The following is a 20,540-nucleotide window of genomic DNA, read 5'->3' as shown; positions in this document are numbered from 1 at the left end:
TGGGTGACCCCTGAACTGGCCAAATAGAGGACTGAGCTACAAGAAATATTGGGACTCCCTGGCATAGGTAAACTGGCTTGGTTTGCACACATTAAGGAAGGTCTCTTTATCATAGGTAGAGACACCCTATGGAGCAACCCGGAGTTAGCCTCTGCTGCAATCTTGCACATACAACTAGTTATAGCTATAGGGGGGGGAAACTTGCCCAAATCCACGCAAACTCTGCCACTGGTTCTCTTACAGCGTTATTTTTGATAATAAAGGATGCCTATAACTTGGAGTCATGCCTAGATGAAATACAACCGGCTATAGCTAGCAAACTGTACAATTCAGGCAAGGCTCTCTCCCTCTGTGTGCATTTTCTAACAAATGGCCCAGCAGCTCTGCCTTGGGTTGCCCAGCATGCAGTAGAGGAGAGGAGACCGAACTCCACATATTTTTCTTCTGTCCTAGATACAAAACAATTAGACAAAGATGGTTGGTACAATTGTGCTGGAACTTAGGTACACAGAGCTGTGAAGAAGCATTCAGCCTCCTAAAGCACAACACGCAAATGCCAATTGTTTATGCTGTATCACGCTTTTTTACTTCTATGTGGTGGACACGAAAGGCTTTTTTAGGAACCTGCAATGGAGCTAATATTTTTATCTGATTCTGTAAATAATTTTATTTTGTTTTATCTGGGTTTTAGTTTTTACATTAGTTTTTATATATTGTATTTTTTGGCAATGCTCTTTTTTGGTCCACGGACCGAAATAAATAAAGAAAGATTGGATTGGATTGGGATTCAACTTCTAAAGATGGGCTATAAAATGGTGCATGTGATGTGTAAACATCTCTGTAGACTTTGTACATCTATGCACGTCAACCAGTGGCCGATGAATACGCACCAGGATCAGCGAGCTTGTGAATGTCCTCTTTGTTCATCAGGCCAACACTGTTGATGCAGTTTGTATTCTTTGCACTATGCAGGTAACCTAGTCAGAGTATTGCCACAGTCAAGGCGGGATGAGCTAAACTTGCTAAGAATGCCATTTGAGGAGGCATGTAAAGAAGGGCGCGCCAACTCTGAATATAAAGGCCTTAAGCTAGTTACCATTCGAACATAACAAGTTGGTTTGAGTCTAGCTGCGGTGACTACTTGCGCTCTCCATCCACCAGAAACTGATTTGTGGATCAGCAAAGGGGTCCAGTAAGTAAACCAAATAGGAGTTGACCTTAAACCAAGAGACAGAACCATTTTGCTGCAGCGCGTTCTCATTTGAACGAAACCTTTGACTGAGCTCAACAGCACGGGGTTACTTTGTGGTAGCAGTGACTTTAAAAAGCAGGGGCAAATCTGTTCTGCTTAAACTATGCAGCACATGCATACGGCCTAAAGACACACAAATTCAAGAAGGTTGTCTTGATTCTGCCAGATTAGGACATGTTTAAAGAAAAATTCTGCACGATTCTGATCTAGATGCAAAATTCTCCATTTTGCCTCGCCACTAGATCAGTCTCACCAAAACCAGTAAACTATAGGTTACAGTCTCTGCAGCCTCTAGCATGTTTGAGACTTGCTACAAACAGTAGGGGTTTAAAGTAGCAGGCGTGAGTCACCGACAGTCTCGGAGAATATTAAAACTGCAGGCGATTTACTGAAAAGCCACTGAAGGGATTTGTTGGGGGTGGGAGGGCGCTTGAAAACCAGACCTGCGTACACGCTGTCTCTGGACACAATACCTTCCTTCTGCAGGTAATTTCACAGTGTCTGCCAGAAGACGAAGGCAATTGCAGTACGTAGCCAGCAGCTATGTCTGCTCTGGCTTCATTAAAGGCACACCTGAAACCTTGAAGTAAAATCTAATATGGCCCGCAGGCAGGATTAGAAAATAGCGCAGCACTTTCTAGCTTGTGCTGATAAATCAATCCTCTCTGCTAACCCAGTTCTCTCTCTCTGCTTTTTAAAGTTTCAAACGGGTTTTAAAAGGCACATGGAAGGGCTACGTCTGTTTCTTTTTCGCATGTACTCAGGGCGTTGATATTAGAAACCCGGTGACCCATAAGAGGTCAGTGTGCACCACCACATAGTGGAATTGTTTTCCGATGTCTTCCAGGGCTCCTTTAGTATGGGGCGACCCTGTACTCCAAATAGAAGTAACCTTGAGGGTACTACTGTCCTACAGACATAAGAAGGGGACGTGTGTGCAGCAGCGCTCACAGGGACCCACTCAAGACTGGGGGCAGTGTATGCACAGCAAAGCAGAAACAGCCCTATCACGTCCACAGAGGCATCAATAATTAGGCGCAGCACCCATTAGCAAGAGCATGCGTTGCATAGGCGCACTTGATCACTGATTACAAGTGAAAACACAAGAAGTGCATAAATGAATCCCACGTAGAACTGCTTTTGTCTGCTTTCAGCGCGCTGTTCTCATCACACACCCAGGAAAGGGAGAGGAGGAGGAACGAGGGAGGGGGCGGGAGCGAAGGCAACATGGTAGCACTCGTGCTTGGAGCAGATTATAGGTATGCATGAAGGGAATGAGAGCAACAGCGGGCAAGCGAGAAACGGCGTGGGACCACTGAATGCCTAGGAAAACAAGCATTGGCATAGCCAATAGGTCTCGCGTTTGGGACCTTATAAGTGTTTAGCCATGCAACAGTTGATGCTGTTGCAGGAAGGATATTGTGCTGTATAACTAAATACATGTAGGCCCCAAAGGCAAAACCATGAATTCACGTATATCACAGTTTGATTAACTGTCTTTGGTTGATTGTTTACTTTGAGTTTTAGTCTAATATTTTAACAAATGAAACAATATAAAATATTTTTCATTTTAACATATACAACCATTAATATATATATGTTCACTCAATAAAGCTTTCCTGTGAAATCCAGTGTACTTTGTAGGGTTTCGAAGCATCCGTATGATCAGTCTGTGAGCTGCATGAAGCAAGACAGTTTTCTCGATTTATTCGTAGAAGTACTTTTTTTCACATTGTTAGCTTTGCTTTGCTCATCGTCTATTCAATATATTTTACAACAAATTTGGTTGGAGAAGTTAGAAAGCAAGAATGAGCCATCGGGCAGACAGATGACTCCCTCGCCTACAGACTGATCGTGAATAGCAGCATATCGTACTTTCAAAATAACTCACCTTGTCGCACAAAGCAGGCTTTAAAACGCATAATAGAAAGGAAACCTAAGAGAGCTACTGTGCTCCGGCTCACATCACGCTTTCAGTGACAAAGTAGAGAGTAAGAAAAAAATCAAAGCATCTTAAAGGTGTCAGAGCTGCATTGTTATTGCTTTTCTCGTTACTATTTTGCTGTAATTTGCATTGAAATGATGATTTTGAACTACAAAATGTAAACGGAAAGTGAAGTTCCTTAAGGGGAACAAAGGCTTTCCGAGGTTAATTAGGAATGATGGGTAATTTCAAAAGGGTGTTAAGCTAACATTTGCCGCGTTTTAGCACTTGAAAATTCAGTAGTACGGGCCATCTCGGTGGTCAGGAGACGGGAACAGATTCTCTATGCAAGCTGATTCTACATAGGCTGCGAATTTATGATAGAATTCTGTTCAAATTGAACTGTCTCATGTTTAAAGCCAAATTAGCTCCCAAAAGTCTAGAACACAAAATAATTCCTGCTGTCATCATGGCCGAAACTTGTGGAGTCAGAACTAACTGTTCATCTGGTTTATTGGATTAAACTAAAAAGCAGAGAGGTAGAGACAAGAATGACAGAAGATTTTGTAGGGCCGAGGAGTGGCAGGGGTGTCAGAAATGTTGCGTGTGCGCAAAAATGAAATTTAAAAAAACGCGAGTGGTGCGCGCGATGGGAAAAAGTGCAAGCATTGGTCGCGACCGGGAGTTGTGTGCGCGCACAAAAATGAATTTTTTTTTAAAAACTCGAGTGGTGCGCACGCGCGCGACAGGAGAAAGTGCTGTGCGCATATTAGCAAGTTGGTGGCCGGCAAAGTAGCACTTTTAAAGCAGCTACTAAATGTCTCGCCAGTGCAGCGCATGCGCTGGCTCAGGCGAGACCTAAAAAGAGTGCGCCCAACAAAGGATACACAAACCCGACAGTAAGGGCACTTGTGATAGGGGCAGTCGCCACAAACGTGAGAACACGCCCACAGGCGGGACAAAGAACAGCCTTTCACCAATAACAATAAACCAATTTTGAAAGACACAGGAAGTAACAAATGGAAAGTGTTGTGTGTGGCATTAACTCTAATTGCAATTACACCATGCCTTGCAGAGCAGCGCATGCGCGCGTTGCCTCTAGGCTCAAACAAAAAAATACTCCTCATAACATGCAAAGTTCCATCACAATGAAGGTTGCCCTTTATATTTTTTGATTCCGGTTCTGAAGATGGTTCTGTCCCCTCTATTCAAAGTGCTCCAATCAAAGCTTAAGTGTGGGCCTATTTGTGCTTCTCGCTCTTGTTGCTGACATATTTATTAGGAGTACAACTTAGAAAGTAGAAAGAAAGATCCGAATTCCATTCCAACTTATTATTAATTTAATTAAAAAAAGAAAACAAAATAGTAATGTTTTTCTCGTTTCTTGCAGAAAGCACTCGGCGCGGATGACAAAATGTTGGAGAAAGACCCTGCCACCGGAATCTGCAAACTGCTGTACGACAGTGCCCCCAGTGGTCGCTTTGGTTCGATGACCTACCTCTCCAAATCCGTGGCTATTTACGTACAGGAATTCCTCCCCAGCAGTGGCTGTGCCATGCAGTAGACTAATGCTCCCTTATCTCGCTGCCTTCAGAGTAGACTAGCACAATATGTAAGAGGGCTGGAAAGGAAATGAGTCATCGCCTGCCTTTCTGAAAAATCATCATAGGACAGCCAATTAGCGGACATCTCTCATGCCCGCCATTTTGTACAGTTGATGCTCTCTGAATGCACTCCACTTTTTACCTTTTGATCTTTCAGGTATAATCCAAGGGCTGAAAACGCACAGGTACTTGCCCTTTTCCACCTTATTGTTGCCATGGTTTCGCATATGGTGTTGGCATCTATGGGCATGGAGGTGTTGAGCTCAGGGAGATCCTTGGACTACTGATTCATTAAGGAGGATTTGTGTTCAGTACTATTTATTCAGTAAACAATCCACTGTTGTGTGTGGTAGTGGGCATGAGAGGCGGCAGTGTGTTAAAACACAGTTATACCAGGAAGTAGAATTTTAGAGTTTTGCTTTAGGGGTTGATGGTTTGATTCTAGACATATATTTCCTCGAAATTGTTATAAGTGCTTTTGACACATTTGATACTGCACCAGTCTTCCAACTGAGCTCCCTAATGGCAAATTTAAGTGAGCGAGGGCCAAATAAGCAGAGAGTGGGGGGTGGCTTGTTCATCTATTGCTATTCAAATGGCTTCTTGGCACTTCAGATTAGCAGAGCTTTCCTCACAGGGAAAGCCTACCTCCGCCTGTGTGCTGCTTGTTTCATAACATTGACATTGAATTGCCGGTGGCACATTTCCCTTTCTTATTGCTTCTTAAAATATGACTTGTATGTCCTTGGGTCATGGGACAGCCAAAAATTATACATCTGTCTTGACCCTGGAAAGGATGCAAGGGTTGGTACTTTGTACTTTTCAGCAGTTACTCCAGGACTTAAGGCAGACATGTCGGTAGCTGTCCGTATACTTATGTTTGTGACTTCTCTTTTCCACTTTTATTAGCTACCTACTTAGAATGCCTGTCTTGAGGTGTGTGCACTCAGCTCATGTATGTCCTCTTACCACATGCAGATTAAGGTCTTTGTACTTCAGGGATATGTGCCTCTAAGCAGATTTCCTTCTATCCTAAGGCACAAATAACTCACAGGGTGTTTTTTACTAGCTTATTTATAACTGCTGTGAATCTCATTCGTAATCATGAAATCAAACACATAAGTACATGTATTATGTTTGTCGATATATGTTTGTGTATGAAATGTATACATTGTGTATGTCTGTACCTTTTATCTCTGTAATTACACGTGTGTGTGTGTGTGTGTGTGTGTGTGTGTCCGAGATCTAATGCTGTCTTGGTCTGCATAGATTTGTGTACTGTATATGTGTACACAATTCATAGACTGCGCGAGTGCATGTTGATTTACATGCATGTATTGTTTATATCTTTACAAATCTGTGCCTTGTTTTTCTGTATGAAGTGATGCATTAGTATGCATCCTTCTTTTAGCTTCGTTCATTTTTATAGTTTTCATGACCTGCCCTTCATGTACAAATGTCCTACGCTGCATTTTGTGACTCCTGCTGTACAGGTGTCTACCTACGTCAACCTTAACTTTTATCCATTTCTCGTTTTGCTGTGGTGCACTTCACCTTGTGCTATAACAAGATTCTTGAAGAGGGCACGGTGATTGAATCTTGTTTTAAATTCTGTATTATCTATTATCTATTTTCCATTTTCCTCACTCTTTTATTCTCATTTCAAGTTTATATGATCCTTTACATGTGCCCCTTTGTTATTACGACAGAAGTCTTACGTTTTGCAAAGCATGCCATGTTTGTTAAACACATTTCAATAACTTTTGCATGATTGGCACTGTGTTGGGATCTTTGGACCCGGAGAACCATTGCATTCTGTTTTTAGACCATGTGCAGTTTGTTTAAAGATGTTCCTCCCTGACGTCTAATGTCCATCCTCAAAAAAAGTGCGGTCTGGGAGCATTATGAAGCTAACGCTGTTTGAGCACAATAGAAGAAAGAGTTCATGTTATGTATCAACAGGAGGTGATCACAAATTTGATCTGTAAAAAAGAAACGCGAACTGTTCTCTGCTGCATTCTTTCACCTGGTTTACTCATATTAATAACTGGAATATTCATCCTGCAAGGTACTCACTCTGTCAGTAGGCTCCTGCGTATTTCAGAGATTTGACAAACGTGTAGCTGAACTATGAAAGTCTCAGAAACAGTAGTTTTAATAAGAAGGGTGTCTGGGAACCCGTTTATTCAGATTACTTCTCACAGTTTTAACTTTACCGATAAAGAAAGTGGATAATCATCCTCTCAAGAGGCATTTAAAACTTTAGTGTTATTTGTTGTGTCAGTCTCCCCGATACTCGATCTACTATACCTCAGGTCATGAGGTCTAGCGCTTCTTCCCTCCAACCTTTTAGAATAATTAATATTTCATGTGTAAAAAAAAAACACGAAGATCATGAGTATGGATATAATTTAACTAATTCTTATCCTCATCTGTAAAGTACTGTAACCTTCACATCATTTGACTTTGTGAATTCTGTGCCTCAATTCAAAGGAACTGTGGTGGTGCCCCTTATAGCAGCATCATACATGTCTGTGAAGATGTGAAGTGTACAGTACAAGAACTTAACAATATCATTTGTGGACATGATAGTTCTGCCGACCCGTATTTCCAGTTTACTATAAACTGAAACCTCAACGTCGGAAAGCTTCCCTTCAAACTGGGCAATACAGTGTAACCCTTTCATAGAGGCTTAGAATAGTATATGCACTAGGTACGGATCTATACTTGTTGTTGCAAAAGTTTTTATTAATCATGAAATAAAGATTTACTTACTAACTTTCTGTGACACATAAAGATACTTTTTCTGCTGAAGGGGATGAGTTGATTCAAGGTAACAAGACGTGTTTGCATGTCGAGAGAACTGAACGGCATGACATTGATATAAACAAAGTGCCTTCGCCATAAAAGTGGTTACTACAATGTTGTCTTTAATCATGCAATGGTGAGGTTGTATATTTACATGTTAACTAGCGAAGTAAATGAGGTGATTCTTAGGGAACTATACTATAGAAACAGAATTGGAGAGATAAGTTTGATGCCGTGGGGCTCAAGAAAGAACACCACTGTATTATGGATTCGTCAGAAACTCCAAGCCAATGCATGTAGGTGACCGAATACTGCCGCAAAATGCAGAAAGTCTAGAAAGATCCTGCATGATAGCTTGGCCACCGTTAGAATAAGCTATTGTATTGTCTCAGGTACTCGACACAGTTCTGGTGTCATGCCTGGGCCAAAAAAAATCCTGAGTGGATAATTTACATTATGGACTTTACTTTACAAGGCATCAGTGAACGTCCACAATTGTGTCTGCGAATCCTTAAACATAGAAGCATATTACAAAAAGAATTTGCTTAGCCAAACTTGAACCTTTATTTGACAATAATAATGTCTGCTAGACTATAAGTTATTTAACAACTCTTTATCATGGTTTTAGGCAGTGGCTTTTACCATACACGGTTTGCTTTTAGATTAGCCTAAAAGGATGTTTAAGTTGATAAACATTTATGAAGGGACAGTTGTGCCATCAAACTACAATTCTGGGATCAATATCTTTTTCCTCATATATTGATCCTCCTCCGAGGGAGACGGGCTATATATGATAAGACTGTAAATCATCAGCATGCTGTCCTTTTGTAAAATGAGTCATGCCTGTAGGATGTAAATCCTTTTGCCCTTTTCATGATGCCCCATGATTTTTACTTAAAAGGAAATCTCTCATTATTATTCCCAGGCCGGATTCAAATCCTACTAATAAGAATAAGTGCCAAAAGACTCTTTTGATTCACCTATGATATACAGCGAAATACATTCTGCTCAGTAGTTTCTCGGATTTGGTGGTAAGGCAGTTGTACCAAAGGCACCTATGACTCAGCTTTTATTGACTCCTGAACTGTGTTCACCTTTTACAAAAGCATGAAAACCTGCCTGAGACTAGGTATGTTATATGTAATCAAGAAAGGCAGGAAGCTAAGTCTCTCCTTCGTTCTGCTAATACAAAAATGAAAATATTATCCATATCATGGTCTATTGTATATTTAACTTAAGCCATGCTTGATTCTTGTTATGCAAATTTCCTGGAATTCTTTCTTTAACGAACTTACTGTCAACAAATTGGGAACCTGAAGAAGATGTCAAAGAAAAAGGAAGAACAGACCACATGTAATGTGAGTCATTTCAATTAATTCACACCGTAATTTTACCAGTATATACAATGCTCAGGTGCTGTACTTTTGACCAGCCACCATAATATTGTTCAATCTGTGGGGCAATGAGTGGACAGATTCCATCTTGTGCTTTTTGGAACCAATAACCCAAATTTTTCGTCCTATCATGGCATCGAGAATAAGCAGTTTGCTGTCTGGATATTGATGTGCATTTTTGAAGAGTGCCTTAAACTATGGGTATAACCTGGTTTTACATAAGTTGTAGCTAAATGATACTAACTTTTTAACATGCCTGTGATACCTTATTGTGATGAACATCTCTTAGCGATAGCCCGTAAGCGGTGGTATTTTACTTGCCCTTTAGATAGACTGGTATGTTACTGTAACCTAATTATAATAGTAGCATGAGTCTTGGAACACTTCCTTCCTTTCCCTTCAGTTTGTTAGTGTTGCGTGTAACGAAAACGTAGCCAACTCTGTTAAATTTGATGTACTTAAGGACATTAGATGCTACTTAGTTTTTGCCACGCTGTTCTCCTTGACATTGTACATGAGTCGCACCCTTCTTAACCTCTCCGAGATGAAATGGTTAACATGTTCAAGTTGGGAGTTTCTTTGCTTGCAGTCAGGTGCCAGTTGTTCCTTTTTTTAATATAACCTCGATGTGATTGAACACGTACACATTCTCTTTTTTGACACTCAAATATAATGGACATTTCGAGGCGTTCCTTTAACAGGGCACTTTCATCTCAATGTGTGTACAGTACAACGGTGCCATCTACATAAGCGAAATAGAAAAGGAATAATTGTAAAAAAAACAAAATCCTATTTGAAAATCTCCTGTGTAATAACTGGCATAAATAAAGTTTGGCCACTTTGGTTGGACGCTGTTGATTGTGCACCTTGTAGATTTGCACTTGCATCTTTTTGTTTCTTTTTAACTTGGTCAACCCATAACCCACGTCATGATTGAGGGTCAGCATCCTCGTTTACCGAGCTTTATAAATACACTAATGCAGTATACTGGAAGTGTCATGTTTGTTAACTCTTATATTTTAATAGAACTAGAATGCTCATCAATTAAATCATGAGTATTTGTTTTCAATGTTGCAAGATAGATTTTAAAATGAAAATAAATTGGAAACCTTTTTGTTTGGTGTGGTCTTTATCTTGTTGCTTATTTCGGTGAATGCAGAGGGGACTCTTTGTCTAGACGAGCAATAAGTCCCATTTGTGGGTTGTGCACATTCTCTTGTTTCCTCTTGTATGTGTGTGCCGTAGATTGACTTTCTGTCCTTTGCAGAAGAGAACTTTGCAACTCTTTGTATCAAGATGCTTGCTTTGAGAAACATTGGATGGACCAACTAAATCAATTATAGCTTACTAATCCAAATATTCAAATACGATTGTGCTTTGAAAAAGTCTGCCTGCCTGAGGCTCTAATCTGCCAGATCTTGGGAAACCACACTTAGATCTGAGTTTTAGCTTTGAGTTCCTTGGCCAAAGTTTTACCACTCTCCTCCTGGCCTCCAATTACAAGGGGAGAACCCTGCCAGTGGAGCACCCAGGTAGAGGTGTTTATTAATACATATGAAAGTGGCATGGTGAGGAGGAAGGGTGGCACTATGGCCTGCCAGCCCTGGTCGGTGGTAGCCACCTGTCTACCCCTACCACGATAACCTTTAGGGGTACTGTTGTCTCCTCGTACTACTGAGTATTCATTGCAGTGTGGGACGGATTCCTTCAGGTTCAACTAGGTTGATCAGGGGCATGAGTAGGGGAGTGCCTGCACATCCGTGCTTTTCTCGGCCACCACCATTCTCCTACCACAGCCAGGACGTCACTATAATTCATGGGAAACACTACTACCAGTATACCAACTTGGACTGACAACATTCACATAGCCTACCTAGTCCACATGGTGGTCTCAAAGTGGCCCTACTAAGTTATGTGTTCTGACATGTAAATGATTGTTCTTATAGAACTGATGGAACCATTCCTTAAAAATGCGCTATTCCAAGGTACATTTCCTGGGGTTCACTGTCTGAGACCTGTTTTCTAGTGAGGTGTGGTGTTGCACCTACCTACACTATTTGTTTTCCTACAGAACCTCTCTAGGAGTTGTAGTCAGGGTGTGCTAGATCCAGGCTCTACAACAGCTAAGTTCAGTAGAACTTAAGTATACTAAGACTTGTTTTTATATGTACCTATAGGTACCTATGTGATCTTTCAAATGATATCTCAAGATTACAAGTGGTAAAACAACAGAAAGCTCTAATCCCAACCGCTGCACACCAATGTGAGAAGTTGGACTGGTGCAAGGTGTTCACTAATGTGACAAGTTGGCTTGGTATATGATGTTCACTATTCTAGTGAACACCTTGCACCAGTCCAAACAACCCTTATGGTGATGGTTGTAAGTCAACCTTATAGACCAGCTATCCTAGTGTTAGCGTGGACAGAACATTCTTAGGCTAAAAGACTCTTGAGGGCGTGTAAAGCCAGCTGTTTTACCATATGTAACCCCTTGAATATCAAATGAAAGGACACCACACAGGATATATATCAAATATATATGTATTTATTTACTAACACACTCCTCTGAACTCTTTATGAGATCAGAGGCCAAAGCACATAACAAGTTACTTAGTCAAAATACGTTAAGTTGCACAATTTACAGTTAGGCCCTAGGGGTGAAGCAAACCATATATTAAGAAAGTGGTATAAGTACCACGTCACGAGAAAAGGAAAGGCCTAGGGCATCGCTGGGGCTACACTATTTGAACCTTAGTTTAGAATTAGGAGGCCCACAGGCGGCGCGTGCAGTGTCTTTACACACACGCGTGAGTCAATGTTAAGTCAATGGGAACTTAGAAGATAGAAAAAGAAGGATTTAGGACAATTCCGGTTTAGCTAGGAGGAAACAACTAAAAACCTAGACACTTGGATAGTCAATACCATTGGGAGCACCGAAGTACTCGCGTTACCTCACCCACACGAAGCGGGTGCATAGGTGTGAAGATGTGTCGGGTTTCGCCGTTGAAGCCTATGGCGCCTGTGAAGAAAGATGCTGCAGGCGACCAGGTGGAAGATGTCCGGGTTGATCCAAGGGTGGATCGAGGATGAAGAGGATCTGAAAGCAGAGGGGAAGGAGTCTGGGTCACTAGCCAGTGACCGGGTGGAACCAGGAAGGAACCAGACGACGTCGAGGGGCAATCAGGTGCTGTCTTGAAGCTTGTCTTGGCAGCCATGTGGACCAGGAGGCGTCGACGACAACCAGAAGCTAGGGAGGAGCTGTCCCACGAAGGTTCTCGCAGATGGAGGGGTCTACTGCCAGATTGGAGTCAACAAGCTTTGGCAAAGGCAACCCACGCAGGATTCAAAGAAGGCTTCTGATGCCGACCAGCAAGCTCTGAGGTGCCTCACCTTTGCAGGGAGGCAAGGGCCAGTCTGGAGGAACCAGACCAGCGAGTTGGTTCAAAAGGATTGTCGTCACAGAGGCTACTAGCCAGCGGGCCAGCAACCGGACAACGTGTCGAGCAGAACACAAGCAGAATGGCCCCACGCAGAACTCGTGGAGTGTGGAGGGCTGATCTTCGGTGCAGGTGGAGCTCGGATTTGGGGCTTCTCAATCCCCAGTGCACAGCTTCGAGGATACCTCAGGAGCTGCACAGGTAGCAAGTTGCAGGCTTTTCAAGATGTCCGGTCCCACGTGTCTCGTCGCCTCCACGGATTTCAGCTATGCTGCAGTCGTGAAGAGAGGGTCAGAGAGGTCTGGAAGTCTGGGTCTTGTCAGGCTCTGTGCTCGGGTCCCGGCGGGAGCATCGACAAAGCAAGCCGTTGATTTGCTGGATGGTGGCTGGTTGCCCAGGGTGGTCACTTCTTGGCCACAAGGAAGATTCTTAAGTCTTCAGCTTCAGCAGGAAGTCGAAGGTCCAGAGTTTCGTGTCAAGTTTCGATTTCAGGATTAATCTAAAATCCTGGGACTCAGCTTCTACCTTTATACAACTAAAAGGGGCTGAATTACTGTCTAGGTCCCTCCTATGGGTGGGACCAGGAAGGGGGGTGGTTACACCCCCTTTCCTTTGTCCAGTTTCCCGCCAGAGCTGGTGCTGGAGTGCCCCAGCAACCAGTTTGAACTGGGGTATGCATGGAGCACCTAGTATGCCCCAGGCAGTGTCTCATTCTATTCAGCCCTCCCTGTCCCAATACACAAAGTCCTGTCTGGGGTGGTGCTCGCACCTCTCCAGGCAGGAAACCTATTGTCCAAACATCCGTGGCTGGAAGGACTCCCAGCAGCAGGAGGTCAGACTTGTGTCTGTGGCAGCAGCGTCCATTTTGTGACGCTGGGGCTCTGGTTAACTTTAACCGAGATAGTCAGCAACAACATGTCTTCTATCTCTAGAAGGGTGGAATGCTACCCCATCGCCAGAATTGGTGTGGCGGTAGTAGAATTCCAAAGCGTATGACATTTTACACGACATGTTTAGATAAAGCCAAACCAAAGTTAGCATCTAACCACGAGGATTATAATGCACTTAAGAGTATATGGTATGGCGATATCATAGAACAACTATAAGGACATGGTTCCGAAAGCTGCAGACATGCTCAGCTCATGCTAGAGCACCATCTCACACATAACCAAGCACTCTGCCTCCAGGATTGTTAAGGCCTGCAATAGGAGTGACTTATAGGTTACTGTGTGTCTATATATAAGGGTAGATATATGAATACTATACCTAAGCAAGGGGTGATTACACGACCTTGCCCCAGCTGAGTGATCAGCCAGTTGTGTCAGTTTGAGTGGCCAGCCAGGGGTGGCATAATACATGCTGCAGCCCCTGGTAGGCCTTGGTTACACCTATGCCTTGAATACCTAAGGTACACTTCTACAGGCGCTGACAAGGTGAACCAATTCCCAATTGTGGATGTACCTAGAGTACATGGTGTGAATTTAGAGAGAGTTCTGGGCTGTGGGTCTGATTAGCAGGCCCACAGCCACATCTAAGTCGAAAACCAGTAAAGCAAAAGCAAAAAGTGGGGGTGACCATAGGAAGCAGACCCTACTCTCCTACACATTTCACTTAGCTTGATGTGGAGCTATGAGTGATCTTGATACCTAGAACAAACGCACAGTTGAAATAGTGATCATCTAATATTAATAACATAACTACAAAAATGAAGATTTATTTTCTTTGCTGTAACGGTCAGGTGGTGGAAATCAACTCTGCCTGGCTGATTATTGACGTTTGCGTTGTGTACCTGGTTACTCAACTGCTGTTTATGAAATCAATCAATCGGTCTTTGTAAAGCGCGACTACTCACCTGTGAGGGTCTCAAGGCACTGGGGGCAATGGGTGGCTGCTGATCCGTCTGGGCAGTGAAATTCAGTCAAAGAGCCAGGTCCTTCCTGAATTGGGTAAGCTAGGAGGATTGCCTGAGGTGGATAGGCAAGGTGTTTCAGGTCTTGGCGGAGAGGTAGGAAAAAGATACCGCCAGTCCTGGTATTGCGGATCCATGGGACAGTGGCCAGTTGGGCAGAGCGGAGGTGTCTGATGGGTACTAGTAATGAGAGGCGGTGGTTCAGGTATGCTGGTCCAGCGTCATGGAGGGCTTTGTAGCCTTGTTTAAAGAGTTTGAAAGTTACTCTTATCCAGTATTGGGGTATCTTTCATAGATTCACATGCCTGAATCATTACTCGTCGCTGAGGTGGGAGTCCCACTGTAACAAATATACAATAGCAGTGCCTTAGTAAAAACTGTAGTAGGCTGACAAGAGTATAGGCCCAAACATGCCCAAATCTTAGTAGCCTATCTACCTCTTTATGTAAAAAGAACTGAAAATAGTTCCAACCAATCAGAAGTCAGCACCCTCTAGAACCTTCCCAGCAGAGGCAGTTCTCCTCAGATTTTCACCGCACGTCGTGTGGAAAGGAGTCTCCCTGAGTGCCTGCTCAAATTTTCTTCATTGTTCTTTCAGGATGTCTGAAAAGAAAGCTCTCTTCAAGGCTTGCAGGACCTGTGATAAAAAGAGGGTCCATGTAAATGACAAGCACAAGGACTGCATCTACTGCCTACATCCTAATCACATTGTAAAGGATTGTAGGATTTGTCGAACCTTCCCTGCCAAGACCATCAGGGACAGGGAGGCAAGAGTTCTCTTATGGCTCAAATCATCTTCTACAGATGAGGAGGACAGGGCCTCTACTTCCAGCAAAAGAGCCAGATCCAGAGACTGCTCTTCTCCTGAGGGGAAAAAACATCATAAATCCTCTCACAGAGCTTCAGATCACACAAAGAGGTCGTCTTTACCTCCTGCTGGATAACCTTTACCTCCGCCTACAGAACCTACCAAGTCTTCAGCAACAAAAACAGCGAGTAAAGCCCAGGTCAAGACTCTGTCACTGGTGTCTTCTCACACAGTGTCTGTGGCTTCTTCTATTTCAAGCAATTCTTCTACGGTATCTACTAGAGCTATAACTTCTCCGATAGTGTCATCTAAAATTTTGACCACTAAGAAATCTTCTGGGGACACTATCTCTTCAACATCATATCCCGTCGACGACGGTACCATCAGTTAAGTCATCGTCGACGAAAACCCTGTTGACGTCGAAGTCATCATCGACGAAGAGCCCGTCGACGTCTAAGATCTCGTCGACGAAGAGCCCGTCGACGGCAGGTCCATCGATGAAGATCCCGTCGACGTCGGTCCCGTCGACGACAGCTACCCCGTCGACGGAGGACCCGTCGACGAAGAGTCCATCGACGGAGGTCCCGTCGACGAAGAGTCCATCGACGACGGCCCCGTTGACGACTACCTCGTCAATGAAGAGCCCATCGACGGCAGCACTGTCGACGGCGATTCCGTCGATGACGAGCCCATCTATGACACAGTCGGCTGTTGTACCTTTGGTCCAGACGCCCATGTCGATGAAGAGCTCTTTTCTGACCAAAAGTCCACCTTTGAAATCTTGGTCTGGGTTACCTCAGTGATTTCAAGCTTCACCTGTTGCGTATACCCATTTTCAATTGAAAACGTACGTCCATCGAGTCCATCGATGACGGCCCCGTTGACGACGACCTCGTCAATGAAGAGCCCATCGACGGCAGCACCGTCGACGGCGATTCCCTCGACGACGAGCCCATCTATGATACAGTCGGCTGTTGTATCTTTGGTCCAGACGCCCATGTCGATGAAGAGCCCTTTTCTGACCAAAAGTCCACCTTTGAAATCTTGGTCTGGGTTACCTCAAGCTTCACCTGTTGCGTATACCCATTTTCAATTGAAACGTACCATAGACCGAAATATACCAACATTTTCCCATTTTTACCCTCTCATATCTTAGAGACATATGTAGAGGAAGAAGATTCTGATGAAGATGATAATGAGGAGGAAGGTCCTTTTGGGATTGCGCGCCATCCATCGGAATTACAGATAAAATGTCAAGATGAGGACGAAGAGGATACCTTTCATGAGCATTTTTAACAAGAAGACTTGTCTACGCCTTATCATAGACAGTCGCATAGAGAACCCAGATCGGAAGACACAGGTCATCTTCCTTCTTCATTAATTCAAGATTTACAAGCCATGTTGGCCGATTATCGGCAGAGGTTTCCACCTACAACCTCTACTCCGACGGTACCTACTGTACCGGTGGTTACACCGACTCCACCACCACCGTCACAAGAGCCTGCCTCACCAAGACACCTTGTTGAACCAGTGCCACAAGGTAATCAGGATACTTCATCTTCCGATGATGACGGAAGAGAAGAAGGGGAATTACCTCATGATGATGTGACTAGAGATCCTTGGGATGACTATGTAATCCCCATGCCTTCTCCTCCTATACCACAACCATCTGACTCGCCACCGGAGGATATTGGCGGCTTTCATAATATCATGCAAAGAGCTGCTGCGCGGTTTGAACTTCCAGTCACTATTGAACAGTCTGATTGTTTTCTTCAAGACTTTTAAGAAGGGTATAGGAGAATCAGCAGGGCTATACTGATTATAGATTTCATTTGGAAGGAAGGAGTTAAGATTATAAAGACGCCTGCCTCTATTCCTGCAGTCCTTCCTCGAATCGAGAAGAAATATCGGGCAACACCAGATGCTCCATCTTGTCTGCTGGGTCACCCGCAATCTGATTCAGTAATTTCGCAGGCTGCACAACAGAGGTAAAAAAATTCCATCTACCCCAATCTTTACACCACCAGATAAAGAGGGCAGACGATTGGACTTGATAGGAAAGAAGTTTTCCACCAATGCTGCCTCATCCATCAAGGCAGCCAATTCTCTGACAATTTTGGCACGTTATGACCGCTAGATGTGGTCAGAGTTATCAGAATTTCTGGAGCTGATACCTGAAGATCGTCAGCAGGAAGCACGAAGGATAGTGCTTGAAAGAGAATGGGCTGCATCAGAAATAATTGATTGCGCCTTAGACATTGCAAACACTAATTTTAGGCAGCTAGCAGGATCTGCTGCTATCAGACGCCAGGGATGGCTCAGAGCGACCTCGTTTAGAACTGAGGTGCAGACAAATATTCTTGACATATCTTACGATGACGAGTCACTCTTTGGTAATGTTGGACAGGCCGCATGTTCGGGCTGTCCCCCCTCCCCGCAATGGGACCGGGACCCTGGCTCTCCCTGCATCCCCAGCCAGAGTCCACAACCGACCACCCGAAGTACCCTGCAATCCCTCCACTACAAGACACCAGCTCCGGACCCAGCTGGCCCGGGTCACCATCCACACCACGACATCGACCCGGCCGCCATCTTGGGGCACTGCAGCACGAGGCCGCGTGGCCTCAACTCGACCCTAACCCCGGGCCCGGCCGGCCCCGACATCGAGGCCCCAACCTCCTCCCAGGAGGCAGAGTGACCACTTGGCGAGTCAATGGGAGAAGGAATCGTCAACGGCTCTCCTCCGCCAGGTGTCGATCACCCCAGGCCGCCCTGGGCGCTGGCTCCACCCCCCTGCTGGGCGTCTGGACTCCCTCATCCCGGACCTCCCGGCCCCCAGGCGCGAGGGTCCGGACATCAAAGGGGACCAGACCTATAACTGGGGCAGGGCCAGACCAGGAAGGGAGTTGTATCCTGGAGTCGAGAGACCCGAGAAGAACTCATCCGTGACTGGCCTGCTGGCGCTGCCGCGGCCCTCTGCCTCGTGAAACCATCGTCTTGGCCTGCTGGCGCTGCCGCGGCCCTCTGCCTCGTGAAACCATCGTTTTGGCCTGCTGGCGCTGCCGCGGCCCTCTGCCCCGTGAAACCATCTTGGCCTGCTGGCGCTGCCGCGGCCCTCTGCCTCGTGAAACCACCTTGGCCTGCTGGCGCTGCCGCGGCCCTCTGCCTCGTGAAACCATCTTGGCCTGCTGGCGCTGCCGCGGCCCTCTGCCTCGTGAAACCACCTTGGCCTGCTGGCGCTGCCGCGGCCCTCTGCCTTGTGAGACTACCATCTTGGCCTGCTGGCGCTGCCGCGGCCCGATCCACAGACACTCCAGCTCGAGGATTGTGAGCTCGCCTCGTACCACTACCTGTACCGATCCGGTACCAAAACTGTCCCGCTACCCCCTTTTCCTACAGAGACTAGAAGTGAGAGGACCCCCGGGTCCGAGATATCCTGTATCGCTAATATCCTTGCCTTAAGAACCTTATATAAAGCCTTGAACTCGACTTGGTGTGGTGCCTGTTTGTGGGGAGGGAGGTAACTTGTCTGTACGATCGCCGGAGCCGGTCCCCCTCGGGGATCTCCCCCTCAGTATCCGGCCGACCCTCAGGGTCCCCGTCTAACATTGGTGGCCAGCGACGGGATCCGAACCTACGCATAATCGTACAGAAAGTCACCCGACCCACGACACACGACCACCATGACAACAGAGAGCGGAACAACGGAGAAGTTCCAGATGGAGAAATTGGAAGACTACAACCACCGAGAACTGAAGCAATATTGCATGGAACTTGGTCTCCCAACCACGGGTCTGAGTACGAAGGAAGACTTCAAACGAGCCCTGGAAGCCTGGGCGGAAACGGGTACGGCCGTACCCCGAACACAAACAACCGAAACGAGCCCCGCACCATCTAAAGAAAGAGCGGATCTCTCCCCGGAAGAGATCCGAGAAAGAGAAAAAACCAGACTCCACGAATTAGAACTAGCCCGACTTCGCTTGGATGGGGAACTCAAGCTGGCAGAACAAAAAATAACCCTGGAACACTTACGGCTCAGGGAAGAGCGGGAAGACAAGCAAAGACAGAGGGAGCTAGAGGAAAAGAAACTAGAGTACGAACATGAGCGCAATCTCAAAGCACTGGAGATCCAGAAACAGAATAAAGACCTCGGGCTCCCCGAACGACCGACCCCGTCTGCCTCGACCGAACCCAAGGTTCACATCCCCAAAGATGTCATCCGGGAATACCACAAGAACGATGATATACAGCAGTGGTTTAAAGCCTATGAGGTGGCAATGACCTCCCACCGGATTCCCCGAAGCGATTGGGGAGCCGGATTATGGGGGAGGTTTGTCAACGAAGGGCGGGACGCCCTGCTGCAACTCCCGGACCAGCTGATGACCTCCTACGACCACATGAAGGCCGCCCTCCTCACTCGATACGGGCTCACACCGGAGATGTACCGCCAACGGTTCCGCGACTGCAAACGGATTCCGGGTACAACTTGGGTGGAGTACGTGAACTTTTTTAGCCGAGCCTTCGAGGGGTGGATCAAGGGCAACAAAGTAACCACCTACGAACAACTCTTTGACCTCATCGTATGGGAACACCTGTCGAACAACTGCTTCGTGGAGCTCCGGCAACACCTCCTGGACAGTAAGCTAACCGACCCTCGACAACTCGCCGCCGAAGCCGACCGGTGGGAAAGCACCCGAGTTGGCCGGAGCACACCCAGCGAATTATCCAGACCGTATCGCCCCCGAGGGGGAGGAGGGAGTCAGGGTCGGGGGAGGGACCCCGGCCCCTCGTCACCCCCCAGAAACCCCTCGACCCCGGTTGGCCGAGGAAGCCCTGCCGTCCGGGCCGGTTTCCGGGCCACCATTACGTGCCACAGGTGCCAGCGACCCGGCCACTACGCCAGTGATCCCAACTGCCCAAAGAATCCGAACACTACTCCCCGCCAAGTTGCAGCGGCGGCCCTAGGGGAAGAAATAATCCCGGAAGACCAAGAAGAGTACGAGACCGATCCCTCTGAATGGGCACCCGCCGCCGTGGCACTGGTCTGCTTAGGGGAGAGAGACATGATTCCGCGGGCCCCCCTTCCCGCCAACACACAGAAGTACGGTCAATGGGTCAACATTAATGGCCGCCGGGCGGAAGCCCTCCGCGACACCGGGGCCAGTGTAACGGCGGTCCGACGCCACCTCGTCACTCCAGACCAAATCTTGCCGAACATTCTTTGCCCTGTTCGATCAGCCGACAACTCCGAAAGCCTATGCCACATGGCCTGCGTCCCCTTCGAGTGGGGAGGAGTAACAGGGATGTTAAAAGTAACTGTCCGCGATGATGCCCCCGTGGACTGCCTCCTAGGAAACGACCTTGAAAGCTCTCCCTGGGCAGCTGTCGAACGGAGAGAACACCT

At 46.0% G+C, this 20,540-nt stretch overlaps 1 protein-coding gene across 4 annotated transcripts in view; it reads left to right on the top strand.

Moving 5' to 3' along the window:
- Positions 1-10,103, top strand: part of PHKA1 (phosphorylase kinase regulatory subunit alpha 1) — a 1,063,236-nt gene extending 1,053,133 nt beyond the window's left edge. For all 4 annotated transcript variants that reach the window (XM_078663812.1, XM_078663811.1, XM_078663813.1 and 1 more), the window contains one exon: positions 4,567-10,103. In XM_078663812.1, coding sequence (XP_078519938.1) covers positions 4,567-4,740 — 174 coding nt within the window. In that variant the 3' untranslated portion in view covers positions 4,741-10,103. The remainder of the gene's footprint in view (positions 1-4,566) is intronic.
- The last annotated feature ends 10,437 nt before the right edge of the window (positions 10,104-20,540 follow it).

This window comes from Lissotriton helveticus, chromosome 10 (assembly GCF_964261635.1).
Source record: "Lissotriton helveticus chromosome 10, aLisHel1.1, whole genome shotgun sequence".
Classification (NCBI taxonomy): domain Eukaryota; kingdom Metazoa; phylum Chordata; class Amphibia; order Caudata; family Salamandridae; genus Lissotriton; species Lissotriton helveticus.
This window is presented reverse-complemented; position numbering and strand designations above follow the sequence as displayed.